Source organism: Rhopilema esculentum, unplaced genomic scaffold (genome assembly GCF_057945365.1).
Source record: "Rhopilema esculentum isolate cy_ngs unplaced genomic scaffold, ASM5794536v1 HiC_scaffold_24, whole genome shotgun sequence".
Lineage (NCBI taxonomy): Eukaryota > Metazoa > Cnidaria > Scyphozoa > Rhizostomeae > Rhizostomatidae > Rhopilema > Rhopilema esculentum.
The window spans coordinates 20475-40788 of record NW_028300835.1 but is presented as its reverse complement, the minus strand read 5'-3'; the positions used below and the strand labels follow the sequence as shown (position 1 = coordinate 40788).

The following is a 20314-nucleotide window of genomic DNA, read 5'->3' as shown; positions in this document are numbered from 1 at the left end:
TAAAAATTTAAATTATTCCCTTTATTAAATTATCTGAATGCTTGTTCTCAAAGGGTTGATTAAATTGTTTTGAGACCTTTCTAGCAAAGCATAGTTTTCCTGTCCGTAAAATGTTTGTTCTTGTGCGATTAGTTGTACTTTTAAACTGTTATTAATTTTGAAGCGTTTTGAATTTATCCCAGCTGTATGTTTCCAAGTGCTAGCTTTCATCACTGTCAAATTTTTTATCTTACAGATTTATCGGCATTGAATTCTAGCTACGAATCATTCGAAAACATCCACATTCGGTAATTCCTGATTTATTACCTATGGTTTCGAATTGTTTCTCTAACTAAGCAAGCCACAAAACCGTTTGTTTTATTACATTATGTAACATAACATGACTGAAAACTTTCCGTTTATTAATCTTCGTCTAGAAACCAATGAATATGCACTTATACCATTATTTGACTGCCTGCAGTTAAGATTATGCTCCATTAAAGAATCGTATAGGCGTAATTTTTTGAGCGTGTCTTCCTATGGTAATGGTAACCGCAAGCCAGTTTCTTTGTCTGAGCGATCAAAAGAAAATATCAGGGGGTAAACACCCATAGATTTTTTTATCAATTTGCAAGGAAATCCTGCCTTTGAATGTCTATTTGTACTCTATTTATCCTTGTATAGCGGTGTGTTTGAAGCTAGTCGCTAAAGGTTCCTTTTGCTTAGAAAAGTTCTTTATGGGCTTTTTGAAGCAATTTGTATGCAAATATGTCGTGTCGCAAAATACGCAGGCTGTTCTGAAGTGTACAACTACAATAAATCATTTTGTATATTATGATACAAATATCACGATGTTTTGTATTGGTATTTTATCACAATGTATTTTATTATGACTTATAGAGTCCAGCGACATGTTAACTAAAGTTCGTTGTTTGAAAAGCTCGGCAAACAGTTTTATGAAGCACATCGGGCCGCCCTCGTAATGGGTTTAGGTTTAAATATTTATTTATATTTTGAATAAACACAAAAATTCTGCTGTTCAATTGGTTAACAGTTATTGGCTGCCTCTGCCGTTAATTTTTGTGGCCTAAGTAATGCAAAGGGCTTAAACAGGCATTTCGAAGGTGATACATTTTTTTCCACTCATGTTTGACAATTGGATATAAAGGTTATAGAAATTTAATGAATTTTCGACAAAATTTAGTTATCATCTTTTGTAGAAATTATTCAAATTTTAAACTTAAAATGCAACTGGTTATTTTTCAAGATTGCATAGTTGCAGATATTTTCTTTCTTACTGAGATTTGTAAGATTTTAATGATTTCCTTTGCAATCAATTTCTTCACTGTAATGAAATCTTGGACCAAGGCGAAAGAAACCCTTGAAAAATCAGGGAGAATTTATTGCAAATTAGAAACTTTCATGAGAGCATTGCCTTTGTTCCGGTTACCGTTAATTGCTAGATAAGGATAGCGTTTATTTTGAAGACTATTTTTATAAAGGGCCATTTCCAGCATCTACATTTAACCCTGTTGTTTAATTTATACAGAAATCTCACAATTGGCGAGAAGCATGCTCTGGGATTCATAAGACGTCTTCAGATGAACGTTGCTCTGCGTAACTTCAAGGTAATATACCCATTCGTTACGCTGAAAGCTAACAAAATTATTCAACTATCTTCAGTTGCTTAAAATGGTCTTTTAGAATGTTTTTCTTTGCTGAAATCGATCGGTGCGAGGGTACATTTACAATTCATTATCATTTTCCTTGCAATATTTACCGACAGCTTTTGAAAGTTTAATTGTTTATGAACATTTAATGCAGTTTTGCGTAATGATGCAAACCAGTTTTGATGCAAATTTGGTTAGGGTGGAACGCTCAGACGTTGGTGTCGCGAGAGCTCTTGCTTTTTGACCGTGACAAATTTTTTATGCTTCTTGTTTTTCAATTTTTTTTGCATATGTTGAAGCGGCAGTCCTTGCGCATTCAATGGTATAGCAACTTAATGATAGCTTTTTCCCGTCATTGTGATAAAACATTGTTTCTAGACACTGCTCAGAAGTCAATTCTTTTTTTTCTGTCGCTACCATCTTGAGGAAAAACCCTCATAGAGTTTGCTTACATATCGATAAGATTATTTTTTCGACGAATAAATAAATGAAAGGCCAAAGAAACTTCAAGAAAAAATTCGAGGAAATTGATAAAAACATTTTCATGAAAACTGACTTTGAAATTTGTAAACAAATTTTCTCTAACAACAGATTCGCAACTGAATTCGAAACTGTCCGGATACTTTCGTGAGGGGAGTGTAGTCTAGTGAATGCCTGAGACACTGCATCTCTTGGTAAAAAGTCAGTTAAATATACGAGGCTTTTAAATGGTGCACGGTGAATTGTTTATGTCAGGGGCAAGAGAATATGGACGTAAAATACTTCTATAATTTTTTGCGTTCCAAATTCTTGTATCTTATTAATATTTTACTGTCCGAGAGGCTTGTCAGTTTCAAGAGGCTGTGGGCGCTTGTGTTCAGGGGCGGAAGGCTTGGTGCAGGGCTTGTTCTTAGTAGAGAGGATTGCTCGCGCCAATTTGCCAGCCCAATTCCAATTAGGGAATGTTTTGCAAGATAGGGACGTTCCTGAAAGCTAGACTCGCAATGCGGTCTCACATTCTTTTTTCAGCACTTTATACTTTAATTAATGCAAATTTGAACATCATCAAAACAGAATAGTATCTTTATGATGATGAGCATTTTGTTTACAAGTGTATGTGGAGTTGTAGTTTTTAACATTCTAATTTGAAATACTATATGATTTTGTTGAAGTATATGAAATTTAAAAGCTGCTAGCACTTGTCAGTACATTTTAAAACAGACTTTTTTAAACATTGTTGAATTTGAAGCGATAAAAAAGTCTATCTAGAATCGTGAACTGTGTCTTCCTAATGTTGCGTTTAAATTTTTATCGATGTAATGTTTCATTTTTTAGCAATCCACAAGGCCGTATGATGTCAAAGACATTCTAGATAGATTTGCGGCAGCCCATGTTGAAATTTTTGAGAGAATCAAGGAAATCAGGAAAAAGTAAGCATGCTTTTAATGTTCCATTTTGTCATCTTTATTTCCTGTGATGGTATGATTTCGTCCCTAAGGTATTTTTACTTTGGATTAGGCCACCTAGATGGATTAGGCCACTGACTTTGAAATTTCGTTCGACTCCCTGACATGACCAAATTTTCATTAGTCGATAGTCGCCAGCTCACTGCAATTCCAGGCATAGGAATCCCGGGGTGTGGTCACGTGACTGAAAAGGACTGGAACACTGCGGATAAATATAGCTTCTATTACAATAAAAATAAAAATGTAAAAACAAAAAAAAATTAAAAATTCATATACAAAAAAAATTTAAAATACAAATGCAAATACAAACGATACTTAATTTCGAAAGGTCGAATTGTCAATTGTGTGTAAGACCTATTAGAAATGCACTGTTGCAAACTTGGCGTCCTTTGCCAAATCTATGTTTTGACGTGATCAAATCTTTGTTTCCATAAGTTTTTTGCTCTAAATTCAATTCTAAATAATTGCTTTCGGTGTTCTTAAAATAAAGTAGACGATCAACGAGGTTGGAAGGTTTAAATTTAATAACCCTACTGGAAGGATTTTGAAGTAGGATGAAATTTTTTATCAATACTTACATGGCATCGAATAGAGTTCTTAAGTGATGACGTCACTAAAAATATTTTTAGAATATTCGAATTTGGATCCTATGACCTGAAAATATATCAAAAATGTGCAAATACAGTCAATTGTATTACGAATTGGCAGAGATATGACCACATGTGTACTGGCTCTTTCCCCATCAAACCTCTGTATTTTGTTCCCTGTTCGAAACTTTATGAACAGGGCCAAAATATCAGTGATTCGTTAGCAAAATTCAAATCTTTCGTTGGCCATATCTCAACCGATTTTAGACATATTCGGCCAAACTTACACATTTCCAAGTATTTCATGATGATCTTTTATGTTATGTGGTTAAAATTCAAATATTCAAAAAATAGGTTTTTGGTGACGTCACACTTTAGAAATCCATAAGGAGGCACTGTTTATACTCGTCCCAGGCTTTGTTCATGAAATAAATTTCAAACTTATAAAACTGAAATAACATCTTTTTTTAGGGTTGATGATTCGAGGGGAGTTCAAGGTAAATAGCTTTTGGACAATATTTTTACTCTTGACTTTGATGTTTTGGATAGTTCTAATTTTAGTGCACTCTTTGTTACTGCTTTGGCTCTTGTAAATTTTTCAGTCACAGCAAAGTACCTCATTGTTGTTAATGGATCCTTAACTTTTTCCAATAAAACGTTTCATTTTCATGATGCAAGATCGTTCGCTTTTATAGATAAATGGTTTAACAAATAGCTTGCTATCAGACAACATAGCTTTTTAGGGTAATAAATTCCTTAAGGTTTTAAATTTTCATTTCAAATCAACCTATAGTCGAATTTATTAAACGGTTTTTAAAGAAATTAGCTCTTTGCATGTGTGTGTTTAAAAAATACAAGTATTCAATATTAACAAGGTAGTACAGTGTGCTTATTTTAATTGGATGAAAATTTGTTTCTGTTTTTAGAGGAAATTCAAGCATCGAAGGTGGAAACCGAAATGAAACTTGAACGAATTGAATCCAAGGTTTGTTTGAGAAAATAACTCTGTACTTTCTCACCATGCTTGATAGCAAGGCCAGTCAGATGGACATTTGTATTTTTGAGAGAATATAGAGTACCGAAGTGTGACGTCACCAAAAATCTATTTATAGAATTTATTGATTTTGGCCGCATAATCCGAAAGAGCGGCATAAAATACCTCTCATTGTGCAAAATTAGTAAGATATGTTCAAAATTGGGCGAGATATGCCCGGTGAAAGATTTCAAGTTTGCTAACGGATTACTGTTATTCTGGCCTGGTTTGTAAAGTTATGAATCAAGACCAAATTACAAAGGTTTGATGGGGCAAGAGCCTGTGCTCAAGTGGCCAGATCTAAGCCAATTCGTGATGCTTTTAACTGATTTTGCTTGTTTAAAGGTATTTCATGATGCTCTTTTAGGTTCAAAATTCAGAAATTCTAAAATTGATTTTAATGACGTCATCACTTCGGTACTCTATAAAAGAAAAATAATAATTAGACAAATCTCCTTTTCAAAATCGGAAAAAAGAGAAAACTTACCTTTCTCGACTGAACCTCATTTAGCATTACGTGTTATTTTCGTATGTACTTCTTGAAATTGCAAACGCAAACATTACAGTACTTTAAAAGCTTGCATGTCCAGATTTGGAATTTAGGGAATCAAAAGGCACATTTCAAGTCCTTGAGGAAGGCTCTGTTGAAAGCCACGCTCACAATTATGTACAGTATTTTTTCATCAGAAATAATTTGCAGTCGCCCTTTCTTTGTTTTCTCTAACATAAATGTAAATACTGTACACTTACGTGACAAAAGTATTAGGACGATGAATAACATAATGGCGGCTCGAAAACTAGCATTCTAACATTGATTGAACAAATCTTGCTGTTTTGGCGAGATTCTAGAAATGGCGTCAGCAAAAACGCAATTCCTAACAAATTCAATTTATTTTCTACCTTTCTATGATAGAAAGGTAGCAAAATGTCAGGAAGAAATGGAAAATATCAATGTTTTAGTTTCAATGCCGAAAACACAAAAGCGACCAGAAAGAGAACGAGAAGCAATAAAATATTTGTGTCTAGCGAGTAATTTGTTTGCTGAAACTACAAGAAAGTTTGGTTGCAGCAAGTCTACAACACATGTTATTTAGAAGAACAATGAGTTAACAATGCTGACTAAAATTGAAAAAATGGCAAGCCAGGGCAGACCGACTGTTGGTTGGGCCTAATGGCATCTACAAACTGCCCCTGTGTGGGAAGTCAATCAATGCTAAATATTATGTCCAATTGTTTGTGGAATGTCCCCAGGCAAGTACAGAAACAAGTAATGATTATTTGCAAAGACCATTTAACTTTTAAGCAAGACAATAAACCTAGCTATGTTGCAATTGTGACAAAAATTTCAAGAATATTAACATCATGGTCTTTCAATAACCCCGTCAAAGTCAAAGCCTTGATGTAATTGAAAACAACTAGTTTTCATAAAAAAATCCAAGAAATGAAATCTTCTAAGACCAAAAATGAACTCTTTTAGAATTTTCTTGAGATTTTCTACTGTATCCTAAGATATTTCGTTGCAAAATTAATTCAGTGAGTTCCAGTGGAAATGGCGGCTGCCAGATACCTGGAGGTCTTTATTTTTACAATTGGGTAAAATTGCAATTGGAAACCCAGCCAGCAATCTCGTTATGTTCCACCGATTTTCTATGTTGTTCTTTGAGCAAAGGGTTAGCCACATTTGCTTTGAGGCGATCGTCCTAATACTTTTGTCACGTGTCGTATATCAGCGACAACAAACCTAATTGAAAATATTTTATTTACTTTGCAATCCTCATCAAATCCTTTAAAGAAGAGAGAAATTTTATTTACTAGAGGAAATAATTCTTTGTATTTTTCAATAGCAATTTTAGTTTGTAACGTATTCATATTTTCATGAAAATACTAAGAATAAATTGTTTCTAGGTAAATACTTTAACCCATCAGATGTCAGATGTTACAGACTTGCTTCGTGAGCTTCTTGCTGAGAAATACATTCAGTCGGCACGTGAAGGATCAAATGTTTAGTTCATTTAGTCTAATCACATCGGCTCAAAATTTTCGGGAAGTAGCTGTGGGTTTTTATAATATTAGACGTGGATCGTCATACGCTGGAGCTGTTGAACTCACACGACACAAAGGGGGTAGTTTGATCACTATAAACAAGCACATTGAGGCATTGTAAGTTTATAAGATTTAAGGAAATATCATAAAATGTGGTTTCTAAGAGATAATTTTGTAATATCAATTTCACGGTAAATATTTTTCATTGATATCTAATATTTTTGTAAAGGGGTTTTCTAATGTTGTTACAGTTGCTAAAGGGCCTAGCGGAATCATTTGCCAACAGCCCCAGGAAATGGTTATTAGTAAAAGCAACAACAATAGATATATTCCCACCTTGGTCAACGTCACTTTCAAGTTCCATACGATTACCACGCCATAATGTTCTCGTTTTTCCGAATGCTCATCCCAGGCAAATAGAGAGTTTTAATGAAAAGAGCCATGATTGTAGGTTCTCGAAATAAAGAAAATAAGAAAGCCTCTGGGTTTGAAGAAATGGACATTTTTCTTTTAAATTGTATCTTTGAGATCAAAGATGAAGCATCTGATAGCTTTCAACAGAAAACGTTATGCCAATGAGATGATTTCCCTAACAAAAATGACCTAAAAAGCACAACAATATTTATTTTGCTAACTATTCATTTTGAAGTTCTGTAAACTTTTATCTTTGGCATGTAGACCAAGTATATGCATCGTTATCATACCTCCTTTATCGATTGTATTATTTTACGGGTCCATTAGATTGAAAGAAGATTGCTTCCTGAAATCTTCATCACTTTCGAATGAGAGGTATCATTTAATGTAAAATAGACTTTTTAATGTCATTTATATCAGAAACCCGTTTAGGCGTAGCCTGGAAAGCATTTTTTACATGAAGCATATTTTGTAATAATCCTGCAGGTAGTTTCAGGTATTTAAAGCCATACATTTATTACCAGTACACTAATAATGAACATTTAACTGTAACATCTTTTGTAACTGTAACAACTATTCATATTTAGTTTTGAACTAAATGTTGCTTAGTTTGGTTAAAATAAGCAATCGTTTTTAAACTCATGTTCTTCATGGGCTGGACGTATATTCTGGAAATGAATATTTTCTTCGCCTTAATTAGATGTAATATTATTTCAAAAGAATTATCTTTCTTTTCTAAAAATGTTCGCCTACAACAACGATCAGCCCCTAATTTGATTTCAAAGTCAATTGATGATTTCTTCACCTACGTAGCAGGAAGGGGCGTTATCTGTGCTTCCAAGTAAATTTTTTACTTAAAATCACCTCCAATTTTTACAACACTACTGTACTGTTAATCTATCCATTTTATTTTGCATAAATTATTGCCTTAATGAAAGGGTCCTGTTTTACCTTTCTTGTGATTTTTGTTTAATAAGTCGAGAAACAAAATTGTAACCAACAAGTATGGCTGACTGAAATTATTTTGGTTGTCTTCATTAGCTTTTCATCAGATCATCAAGATTAGCTTTGAAACACCGTATTTCTTTAGGAAATATTTTGAAAAAATCTAGGTTTTGCTTATTCGACAGTTGAAAAGCCCAGGAAACATTAGGTGTCTTGATTCATTTTCATCAGCAATTTTCAGTGCTAAACTTTTTGGCAATTTCTTAAAAATTTCTTGTCAATGTTATCAAGGATTCGAAAAAAGACTTTTACTGAAAATGCTCATACCATCAATTTATCAGGCCCACTGAAGTTTTCCTTTCTTATTGATAATGAGGTAAGATGTGTAATGCGAGGCTCTGCTTCAAAATAACGTCTCTTTGTAGCTGGCAATTTGGAAAATGATTGGTCGTTTTGTCTGGCTGCTACATTGAGACGGATTTTGAAAGCGGGAGACTTGTAAACTCGAAATTTCTTTTGTCATGCTGTGCCGCTCGTGGCCTATGGTAAGAAACATCAACACAAATGCCTCTTCGCCGTAAAGGAAAAAGTCCGCCTTTCCTTAGCCAGGAATTTTTCATACAGAATCATGGCGACATTGCTTCGTGTTTTTGCATGGTCTTTTTGATTGGTTTGATGCTTCAGGTAAGTTTTTGCATCGTTGAGCAAATTAGGCCATGAAGTTGTTGTTGCATTACATGACGTGTACTTAGAATACAAGACGACCCAATATTCCCAATGGCAATTTATCAAAATGATCTGCAAACGTTTCAATAGACGGTATAAAACAACATTGAATTGAAGCTATTAGAAATACACAATGAAATCCATGCATAGATCTTTATTTTTATTAAAGCTGTTATCCTTTTTGTATTCTGATGAGCCGTTTCAATTCCCTGTTTACAAAACTTTACCATCTGACCCTCGAAGTATAAAGCCATACAGTACTCAGCAGAAACCCAGTGAACGTTCGTCTAATAAGCAAATCTGTATTTAAAATTTACTGGAGTTGTGACTTTTATCTTTGTGAAGAAACTTGAATGAAGCTGCTCTTGTTTTGGACAGTAGATTAAAAATTCTTTGTTAAGTTCGAATTTAACAGCAAAATATATCAGAATTCATCAAAATATTTCAAACTCCAAAATATAACAGGATGTGGAAGCATTCTTAACAATGGAATAAGACAGTAATGTGCCTTATTCGCATGACAAGTAATTTTGATCTCCTGTGCTGATGTGCTGTTCTTTTGTTTGTACATCAGTCAGTTTTCTGAAAACTGGTAACCTAGTGTACTGGACAATTAAGTGAATCTTTGAAACTAAAGGTATTTAAGAAAAAGGTTTTCTTTTGGTGGATTTTGTTTGTGAGAAATAGTCGGTAGTATCTGAGACCTTTCATCTTCAGATTGAAGAAGAATGTTCAGAATATCATGGGAATTGCAAATTTTTTATGATCAAAGTTGATTCCATTTCTATCATGAATCACTTCTAAATCTAATTTACAAATGCTCAACACATGAAACACTATCAAACTATTAACTAAAGTACATTAGCAATAAGGAGAATATAAATTGAAATCTTATTTGCTTTTAAAGGATTGTATTAAAGGTTGATTAATGAAGAAGGAACTCTCTAGGCAGGCCTGACTCCTGATGCATGCTATTGCCTATGTGCACCTCAATTGACGTCTCCTGCCTGCCCTCTGCCCTTTTTAGATTCTCATTGGCATTTTAAGCTCAACAATATTTGTAACATCTTAAATGTCTATATAATTTGGATACTGGAACTTGTCAATGTCAGTCACAAAGACTTACTTACATCAAATATTTCAATATTACAAACGAATACAAAGCTGTACCACCAAGCATTTGTTTAATCTGGCCTTACTCCTGGTTTTTGGCAGGCACTCATTATCAAACATCAAATCCACTGCAAATGTGTAAGAATACTAATAGGCATTTAGTATTTGAACTACATTAGTCCTTAGAACATCATCTGGGCAGCTAAAGCGTTTTTAAAAAAGGTTTGGAACAACAACATGACCTTTGTGATGTACACTTAGTGAGCAAAAGTATTGCACAGGCTGAAACAGAAATGGCGGCACTGCAGCGAAATTTTTTAGCGAACCAAAATTCAAGTGGCCATAGCAAGTTTCATAAAAGTCATAAGATGACTTTTTAGTTTGAATATATTGGAAAATTTATCAAGGTTTGATGCTGATGATAAGAAATGCAAGAATATTCTTGATTTTTGCGTATTTCTAAACAATATCGACATTTGCAAAATCACAAAAATTGAGCCATGATGATTGAAGTACCTATGAAATATTTGCTATAAAAAAGTTCTTCTTTGCACCAATTTGCGAGATCTTATAAAGACTAACTCGGGAATACTTACTTTATGCTTTGGTGTCTAGAACTGCTCATTTTCCTCACTTTTGTTGGAGAATATGCTAAATGTTTTGGTCGGAAATTTTTGGAGCCGCAATGGACCTAATCGCAGCGGCCACTTCGTGATATTTTGCAGCAAAATTCAAATCAATAAAATGTGTCACAAATCGTAAAGTCCATTTTTTCCAACCAATCGCGATGTTGTAATAGGAATAAATAATGCTGAAAATTGCATGAAACAACATTTCATCCTCTCATTTAATGAAAATACCAAAATTCCCGCGATAAACAGGTTCACTCAAGTGCCTCAGTAGCTGTAAAAGAGTAGGCTTAAAAAATGACTTAAATATGCCACTTTCCACCAAACACAAGGCCATCTATCATCGAATTGGTTCTCCAACGCCTAAATGTGATCTTTCAAATGTTTTTCTGAACTTATCATGTCTCGATTAACAGAACCTGCTACTGAACTTTTTGATAAAGTTTTAGCAAGTCTCACAAAGGTTTCAAAGCTGAAAGGCTGTCAAATAAAAAGTTAAATTTTTTTATTTTTTAAAAGGTAACTTTTTTCAATTTTTAAATTAAAAGTGCTGTCAATGGTTTGAAGTTTGGTTTGGTTGGTTATTAACTATAAAAAGACGCCTTACGGCTTCACAAAAGTGGTTTCAATATCGACCGCCTTGCTGTTGACAATGCGGTCGCCATTACTCCTTTGTCGAACCTTTGCAATACTTTTGCTCACTAAGTGTAGATACATAAAATTTATAAACGAAGCACATTTATGCTGAACACATTAGCATAATCAGGCCTGGCCGTTTGTATTTTTATAGGTGAGCTGTGAATTGCTCCCCTCATTTGCTGAGGCGAGCTAAATCAGTAACACATGGAATGTACTTTAAAGGCAATCGACAGATGACTTAATAAGCCCCTTTAGTATCTGTCGGTTGCCTTAATGTAATTGCCTCAGTCAGGAGTGTGCTGTTTTACTTCTTTCAATTTGTATTTGCTTTAACCGTGACTTAGGCACCCCCTTTACTTGAAGTATTTAAAAGAACAGACTCTTTCAGTTTCATGTAAAGCTGGCACAACACAAAAACAACAATTCTCTTGCAAAACAATCTTTTTGTTGTACAGAATTTGAAAATGGCTTTGAAAAAAAAATTTAAAACAAGCTGAAGTTATACGTCTAGCACTCTTCAGAGAATAAAACGTCAGAACAAAGATGAAAAACTTTACGCAAAAATACCCAGTTTTGGATCGAAATAGGCCAATCAGAAAGCGCGAGCACATGACTGTTGAGGTTGTCCAATCAGTGCCGCTTTCCTATTGAAAATGTTACCAACGGAGTCCTAAGGTGAAAACGAACTCACTTATGTCTACACAAAAGCGGTTGGTCATGTTTATATAGTAGATAGATTCACAAACTGCTAGATGGAACGATGATCAGGCTTTGCCAATGATGCCAAACATGTTGCCGTTATAGTTTTCACCCAATCTGGGTTTTTCAGTAAATGCCGCTGGATAGTGGAATTCCATGTTTTGGTTGTCGTTTTTGATCTGCAAGGCAGAGTACCTTGTTCTCTTTGAGGGATAGTTTTGTTTCTATTGCTGGAAGGGACCTGCTGTCTTATTATATCCCCAATCTACAATTCCTACCAATTTCTTCGACTTTCCTTCCAAAAATATTCCTGTTTTCTTAAGATTGAAAGGTTCTAATCGCTACAAACGTACCTTTCGGTTAACTATCTTTTTCCAAATAGATCGAAGTTTATGCCTATCATAACAAAAACCGCCCAACAAGCAAAAAGTTAATTGCAAAAAATGCAATGACGGGAGAAATCGCTGTTACAAAAATAAACCAATTAACCCTTGTGCGTTTTCATAATTCTCTGAATAGGAAATTTTAGGGGAGCGATTCTTCCTTCATGTTCTGTTTAGGAGAGCAATTCATAGCTCGCCTCAGGTTGCGAGGGGAGCGTGGAGGCGAGCGCGAGCTATCGCTCGCCTCAAACGGCCAGGCCTGCATAATAATTTGCATTAGAGATTTACAATTTGCAGACAGGCAGCTTCTGCCCCTAAGTTTGATATGCTGTCCCAAAAACAATAAAGGACAGCTTTTATGACAATCAGCCAATGGGACTGCCTGTTTGCAATTTTCTGAATCATCATCATTGCCCCATTAACACCTTTAGTTCAACAGGAGATGTAGTGCCGAAAGAGGAATCCCCAGAAGGGGGCTCCATTGTTTCATTAGTGATTTGAATACACCCTCCCATTGGCTGCTTGTCAGAACTGCTGCCCTAAATTGTTTTTGAGACAGCAAAGGGCATTAGCTGCCTGTCTTCAAATTGCAAATCCCACTGCAAACTATTTTGCTAATGTGATGTTGCCTATTTAATCTTTCTTGGAGTGCATTAAAGATTATTGCAACAATTCATTTTGATTTGATATTACTATACACAAAAGTACTTCAAAGCACGATCATACAAATTTTTACACATTACAGAGGCTTTCAGCATTTTTATAGTTATTATCCTTTTTGAGCAACTGCTTGTGCAAGAGAGTTCAACCGAGTGCTTGAACACTCATTCTGGCTATGAAAAGGCCTATATGGTGTGACATATTGTAGCTTTGATATATCTTGCCTTGATTAGTGAATATATCTTGCCTTGATGTCTTTCTATCTAACTGGCAGACAGAACAAAGACATTTGTAGCATTTAGTTGAGTCTCTGATTCCCTGTGTGAAATTTATATACACAGGGAATCAGAAACTCAACTAAATTCTACCTTGGTCTGCATCATTAGTGTCCAAAGAGGAATTTGTCAAGACCATGACGTTTTTAGAAAATTTTTCTAAGAAATATTTCCAAGTTCAAATTTTCAAATTTCATACTTATATTGACTTGGAATGTAAAAGGTGGCAATACTTCTATTCAGGCTAAAAGGCAAAATTATGCTTCTTTAAAAATGCTTTCAAATCACATGCCTGACTTAAACAAGCAGAGCTATTTACTGGAGTGAAATCAGTCAGTTGCTAGATCTGTCCATCAGCAACTTGCTAGAAAAATATATTTATATTTGCTAAATGCTCTGTACGTAAACCTTTGTCTTTTTGTAGTTTTAAGAGTACTTTAAGAGCAATAACTTTTTAGAAACGCAAATATTAGGAAACTGGTGTTTGACCAGTACCCTTATATAGCCCTTAAATGGATGAAGAGTATCTTTGAGGTATTACTTGATTTGACTTTACAGTTTGCAGCATCAGTAGAAATAGCTTACATTAAAGCTTGTTTGCACAAGAGAAAAGATTTATTGTAGTAGGTATCTAGCTCTTTAAATGTGTGGTTTTGTTTACAGGCTACACGCAATGCAGCTTCCCTATTTATAGCTGTTCAACACAATGTAACCCAAAATGCTAATGGTGAGTTTGGTTCTTGTTGCATTGGCAGTTGCTTCATTTTTAATGCTTGTGCTACTGGCACTGCAATGTGTTGTGTTATTTTGTTTGGTTTCATAGAATCTACAAAGTTGCCTGAATATAGAATCTACAACTATTTACATGCTTGCGTTATTGTTTTTAACATACAAAATTTAAATATTATTGATGATATCCATGATATAAAAGTTGAAAATGCAGAGTTTCAGCCATGTTTTAAGAAAGTGAAAACTTCAATATATTTATTAGAGTTGTTATAAACACACAAATTCAAACGGATGTGACAAAAGTATTATTTTGCTATAAATTGTACAGAAACTAGCCAACACTAAAAGCATCATCAAAATTTATTTTCCAGTGTTTCTAATTATCCTATTTGTCCTTTCTTTTCAAAACTTTCGGTCTTCCTTTTAAGACTCAACAGATGCTTCAGCAGCATTAAATGTCTTGTATAACAATGGCTGGAAGGACTTGTGTGGTATATTTTTTCAAATGTTATGTTGGATTGTTGTTCAAGCAGTTATCCAAGAATATGTGCTTGATGTAAGTAAATTTATATTTTATTTACATATTTTCAGCATGTTTTTTGAGCATTAGTAATCAGCATGAGTATTTGGAGCAGAAACTATATGAATTTTTACCAGAAAGTTTATGTTATGTTAACCCTTTTGATTATAAAATAACCCTTTTGATCATTACTTTCATACATTCATACGTTCAGAATCTGATTATTTGACTTTATTTCATTGATGACTAAATAGTTTTTCTTTCCTTCGTATCTGCAAATATCAATACTTGAGGGGATTTATACTTTACTGTGAATCATACAATTGTGGATTAATGTTGTATCTATGGTGCAAAATGCATTATTCAAAATGCTCGATTCTGTAATGCTTTGTATCTTTTGCTAATCAACAACCCCCACACATAGCCAGAGATCTGGTGATTTTAGTAGCTGAAGCTACATGGACTAGTTTGAGGGTTTGAGTCAAATTAGTATATTGTAATTGGGTTAGTTCAAATTGCTTATTAGTTAGTTAATTTTAAGTTTATTTGCAGTTCTTTTTGTAATTAGTTTAGAGGCCTCTTTTGCCTACACTCCTTTTCATTAAAATTTTTTGCTGGTTTTATGATGTCCGTGATTCATTCTATGCTAGACTTATTCTATCATGATTTATTCTATCATTTAGCTGCCAAATCAAAGGAAAACAATTTATCTTATAATGCAATTCTTGAGCAGAAATGTTTTAGAAGTGTTTGAAATTACAAAAACAAGTTAATTGTGATTCTCAAGACAAAAACTTATAGATTTGAAAAGTAGAGAACATTTTAGTGTGTGCTTAGTTTTCACCATCACAAATATGATTTTCTGCAGAAAGTTAACAGAAAGCTGCACATGTCAAAGACAAAAACTAGCAAGTTCAATGACTCTGGCAACATGCTTCCAATATTCATAGCTTCTATTGGAGTGGGCATTGACTTGATAATGAAGGTAAAATATTTATATTGTATACTATGTAAAATTATGGAAGTTTGCTTTCTTATACTAGACTGTAATCAGAAAATGCTATTATTGAAACATTACAAGAGAATCAAGCCCGTGATTTCAGCCAGAGATTTGTTATGGCCAAGAAACTGTGTTCAGCTAAAACTAGCATGGAAATCTTGTTGATTAACTCAGGAACATGTGTTTTAGTACAAAGATTTTCTTTGAAGTTACTAAGGTTGATCTTTGTTATATAGATCCAATTAAATTTTGTAATTAAATTTTGTATTTGATTTAGGAAAATCTAATCCCAAAGATCCAATCACTATGGACTGGATATCCTCACACAGAGATGTCGTAAGTATTTATTAGCCACTAAGCATTGTAAGCTGCAATAAGTTCTTGGCTTGAGTGTATTAGCTTATGCTTTTCAAATCAATCTCTTTAAGACACGGGGAACAACCAAGATACTCTCAGTTGAAGCTGAGATACCTGCAAATTAGGGTCATGAGTAGAGATAAACATGTAGCTTGACATATCACAATCAGAATAAACTTTTGTGACAAAGCAAGTTTTATCATACTGTATGCAGCAGAAACTTTTAAGTTAATGAAATGAATGCACCTTTTTTTACTTGGGAGGCCTTTTGAACCAGCCAAAGATGTTAAGTAGCGAAGACAATATTCTATGCTAACTGCTTTTGTTGTTATATTGATGATTGAAGAATAGTTGAATTTACCTTTGCCTTGTTATGTTTTATAACTGTTCTTTTCACTTCTCTTCTTTTTAGTTTCATGCTTAAGTTGTTCTTTATGCTTCAAGTTGCTTATTGGCTTCACATGTTCCCAGAGTTATACTTCATGAAAACTAGAAAGGTATTTTACACAAAAATCTTCTAAATCCTGAGGTTGATGTTAACTATATTGCTTAATTAATTTCATCAGTTGAAGGACAACACTTTAAGGGAAGACAATCACAAAATTAGAATAGATTATTGGGATTTCATTAATTAGAAATTGAAAACAAACTTTCAGTATGGAATAGATGTTTTTATATGTTTCACAATAAATTGTTTTTGCATTTGAAAATTTTTTGCCAATCTATGAATTACCCTTTAGTTCCAACTGATGAGGGAATAAGTTATTTGAAAAAATTCAAGTTTGGGAACCATACCACGGGTGGACCCAGTTCAAATTTCGAGTGCAGCAAAGTTAAGGAAAACTAAAGTATCCTTTAATAAATGAAAAATCTAGCAACTGAAAAAAACAAGGGCTATTGCTGAAGTTCATTCATCAGGTCTCGATAAGTTGCAGGTTTTTTTGTAAAGCCCTGAGTGAGAGGCCCAATAGTTGACTGGATACATTGCACTAAATGATAGCTAAAATTTTGTAATTTATACCCCCTCTTACCCAGGTTCTATTTTATGCCAACCCTACCCCAGAACCTCCTAGCATATAACAGATTCCTGGGCTAAAGGTTTTTGGACAGGCTTATACCTATAACTAGATAACTTTTGATTCTTTTTAAGCTGCTTTTAAAGAAGTAAGCCTTAATAGCTACTTACTAGAGTATTTGCCAATTTACATCCATCTATCTCTTTTATAGGAAGAAATTCCTCAAAAAGTCACCCATTATTCCCTCTACATGGTATTCATTTCAGCTGCCTACGTAATGAAGTAAGTTTTTTTACAAAATTTTGTTCCAATACAGCATAATTTGCAATAAACTCTCAATTTCTCTTGTACAATTGCCTATCTTTCCAATTTGCTTTCGAGTCATTATAAATGTGTTTGAAAATAATATCACTTTAGCCTTGGTAGGTCTTACTGTGTTTACAATTGGTTGATTTTATAGAGTACAATGTCTTCAATCATTTCAAAAAAGTTATAGATTTTAGAGTGGATCCTCGGCATTTTATTTGCACTTTTAATAAATGGATATTTATAACAATTAAGGAAACTTTTCTAACTTTTCCAAAGCTGGACTAAAAACATAAGGGTGTCCCTATGTGTAAGTTTTCCTATCTTTCATTAGATCTTTTTCCTCAATTTTGATGATTATTTACTGTACTGCATGTTGGGTCATCATTTCCTTAAATAGTAAAAGACTATAATGAAGATCATCTATAAAACACAGCTTTATCGTGCCAAAAAGTTGGTTCTTAGAGTGTGGTTATTGTTTTCCCTCCTTGTTAAAGGTTCTTAGGAATTTTTAGCTTTAAAATGTATACCCAAACATTTTTTAAGTTGTAAAGATAATAAAATTGCACCCCTTTATCAGCTCCTCCCCTTCATTTTCCGCCCCATTATTTTGGGGCTGGTGCCCCCCCCCCCTGGTAGAAACGGTGTGTAAACGATGAAAAGTGACGCTACATTGTTGCTGTTCTTTGACTGCCCAAAGTTTGGATGATTGGGAAAATTCTGCACTATCGATCGAAAAATCATGATAAAAATCGCATAGTGCTAAGAAATAGTTTTATCTATCAGATTTCAGAAAATTCCTCAACCCTCCTCCGGATGAAACTTTGCCCTCCACCTTCTTCAAATTTTTTTATATCTTTTGTGTAAAAGTTTCTAATAAATGGTATTGAAGTAAAATCGCATATAGTTTTGTAGTAACGCATTGACCTTCCTCAAAACTACTGCATCGCTGAATAATTTTCCTCCGGTTTACAGCCATGGAACCGTTAATACTTTCTAGACTCTGTTATTTATCATTTATTTCACGGGAATGCCACGGTAACGCGTTAACGAAACGGTGGTTGCCGCTAAACATTCGCAGCTGCAAATAGATTTTAATCCTTGCTTTCCAATTTGTGCACAGCTTCACAAGAATTGCCTTGGTATTGCTGGTTGTTCATTACATCCCGGAAGTTGTCTTCCATGCAAGTAGAATCTTGCACTGCCTAGGAATGTTCGAAATCGCTCAATATGGGTGAGTTCAGCTTTGAAATGAAATACTTTTTATATGGTGATAGCCCTTCTGTCATAAGAGATCGTGTCTCAGATATATTGTAAAAAGAAGTCAAATATTGCAATGATAACTAAAATAATTGCTTTATATTTTTAGTTTTTCATATTTTCTTTATTTTTTGTTTTTTATATTTTACATACTGTACAACTTGCATTAAAATATTGCCAACCAGATGGAGTAGTTGATTTTCGCAATTTCGTTGTCACTGGGAGAACATATATATCCAAGAATTCATCCTTGTGGTCAACCCACAGAATCTCGATTAATTTATCAAAAATGTTTGATACATAAAGTCCAGTATAATAGCCGTTCGTCTTGCAGTACAATTTTAGCTTCTACAGGGCGATCACTTTTGTATGTTTAATAATCAGATGATAAACATTCAATGATTTAATGTCATGCTTTATATAGTACTGAGAATTCCAACCCAAATATTTTTCTTACGAATACATTGAAGCTGGCACTTGTTCGCGCTTCAAGAATTTCTTTGTCTCTTGTCGTAGTTTCACGGTGTGGTCGATTCTATTTGTTCCAGCTCGCCTTATCACAATTACCCTGTCGATCCTCACTTTCTGGTAAGTCAAATGTGTTTGTGATAAAGTAATGGTCTTAATTTATCAGTAAATTGTTGTTTCTTTTTTTCCTGTTAATAAAACGTGACGCATAAGTGATATTCAGTTAAGCAGGGTTCAAAAGTCAATTAACAGATACAGCAAACTCATCCGCATAAGAACCTGATTAATTCAAGGCGTGCAGGGAATGTTTTAGGTCCTGTGTCATAAGAAAAAAAATTATCCTGTTAATTGAAATAGTCATTATTTGCAGATCACTTAAAAATTAAAAATGAACCGTAATGCCCAGAAGCTTTTAAAATAAACAAGAAAACTCTAGCTTATTTTGTAGCGTGCATTATATCTGTTTAGTTCTACATTTTGATACCGTAAAATTTCTGAAGGTGCAAATTGAGAGTCTCAATTTGGTATTTTCCTTCACATGTTCTTTCCTTTCACCAGGTTTGGTCTTGGCAAAGCAGACCAATCAGCATTTAGCATTGCTTCTGGTAACTTCAACAACCCAACCTTCAGGTTTGTTAATGCTCCTCGATTTTATCAACCCGAAAAGCCTTGCATTTAATATTAATTCCTTCAATTTTACATATCAGAATTGGGTTGTTCATCAACATTTTAGAGTATTATTATTAGTAGTAATAGAACCTGTCTTTGTGCATCCTTGGACCAATTGGTTGATTTCGTTGTAAGCAGTAAGTATATCCTTCTTAGGCTTACTAAGATCTTATGGAGTCATAGATGTGGCTTCTAAGTTTACTAGGATCTTTGTTTACGCGTTGTGCCTAATAAGTAGGTAGTTCATTGTAAGCATAAGTCCAGCCTGTTGTTGTACTTTTCAGTATCTTTTTGTCATTGTTTTAACAGGCTAGCTTGTCTTCTGGCTGTTATCTTAGTCCAAGCGTGGATGGCATGGAATTTCATAACATTCCAAGTGAAGCGTTATAGGGAACGTTCAGCTGTCACCCAGAAAAAGTCCCGACAGGACCAGAAAAAGAAAGGCAAAAAGGAGAAGAAGTCAAAAGATGATGGTGATGCAGTACAAAACGGCTCTCCGAAACCCCGACTAAAGGAAGACTAAATGAAGACCTGGTTTGGCGAAAGATAACTCCGCTGCAATTTCTAGTTGCCCTTTCTAATAATGATAAACTCATACATTTTCACAAATTTCCCCTTGTTTTTCTTGTAGTTTTGATTTTGACTTGTTAGAAAAAATTGCTGTGGAGTTTTAAGATGGTTTCTTCATTTCTGTGTTTTACTCTTTTTTTAAAATTCTTTTTATTACTAGCAGTTATGATTGTATAAAT

General features: G+C 34.1%; 2 protein-coding genes across 4 annotated transcripts in view; both read left to right on the top strand.

Annotated features, from left to right (window-relative positions):
- The window catches only part of LOC135689711 (potassium voltage-gated channel subfamily KQT member 1), a 28171-nt gene extending 19684 nt beyond the window's left edge, over window positions 1-8487 (top strand). For all 3 annotated transcript variants that reach the window (XM_089115284.1, XM_065207031.2, XM_065207032.2), the window contains 6 exons: window positions 236-287; window positions 1529-1607; window positions 2964-3058; window positions 4153-4178; window positions 4608-4666; window positions 6620-8487. In XM_089115284.1, the coding sequence (XP_088971410.1) occupies window positions 236-287; window positions 1529-1607; window positions 2964-3058; window positions 4153-4178; window positions 4608-4666; window positions 6620-6721 (413 nt within the window). In that variant the 3' untranslated portion in view covers window positions 6722-8487. The remainder of the gene's footprint in view (window positions 1-235; window positions 288-1528; window positions 1608-2963; window positions 3059-4152; window positions 4179-4607; window positions 4667-6619) is intronic.
- Window positions 8488-8617: 130 nt separating this feature from the next.
- On the top strand, window positions 8618-20239 carry LOC148957460 (translocating chain-associated membrane protein 1-like). The gene is made up of 11 exons (XM_089115285.1): window positions 8618-8800; window positions 13904-13967; window positions 14398-14525; window positions 15358-15474; window positions 15767-15825; window positions 16259-16343; window positions 17074-17144; window positions 18292-18402; window positions 18945-19016; window positions 19455-19526; window positions 19875-20239. Exons 1-11 carry the CDS (start codon window positions 8681-8683, stop codon window positions 20086-20088), a joined length of 1113 nt encoding a protein of 370 aa, XP_088971411.1. The 5' UTR covers window positions 8618-8680; the 3' UTR covers window positions 20089-20239.
- The last annotated feature ends 75 nt before the right edge of the window (window positions 20240-20314 follow it).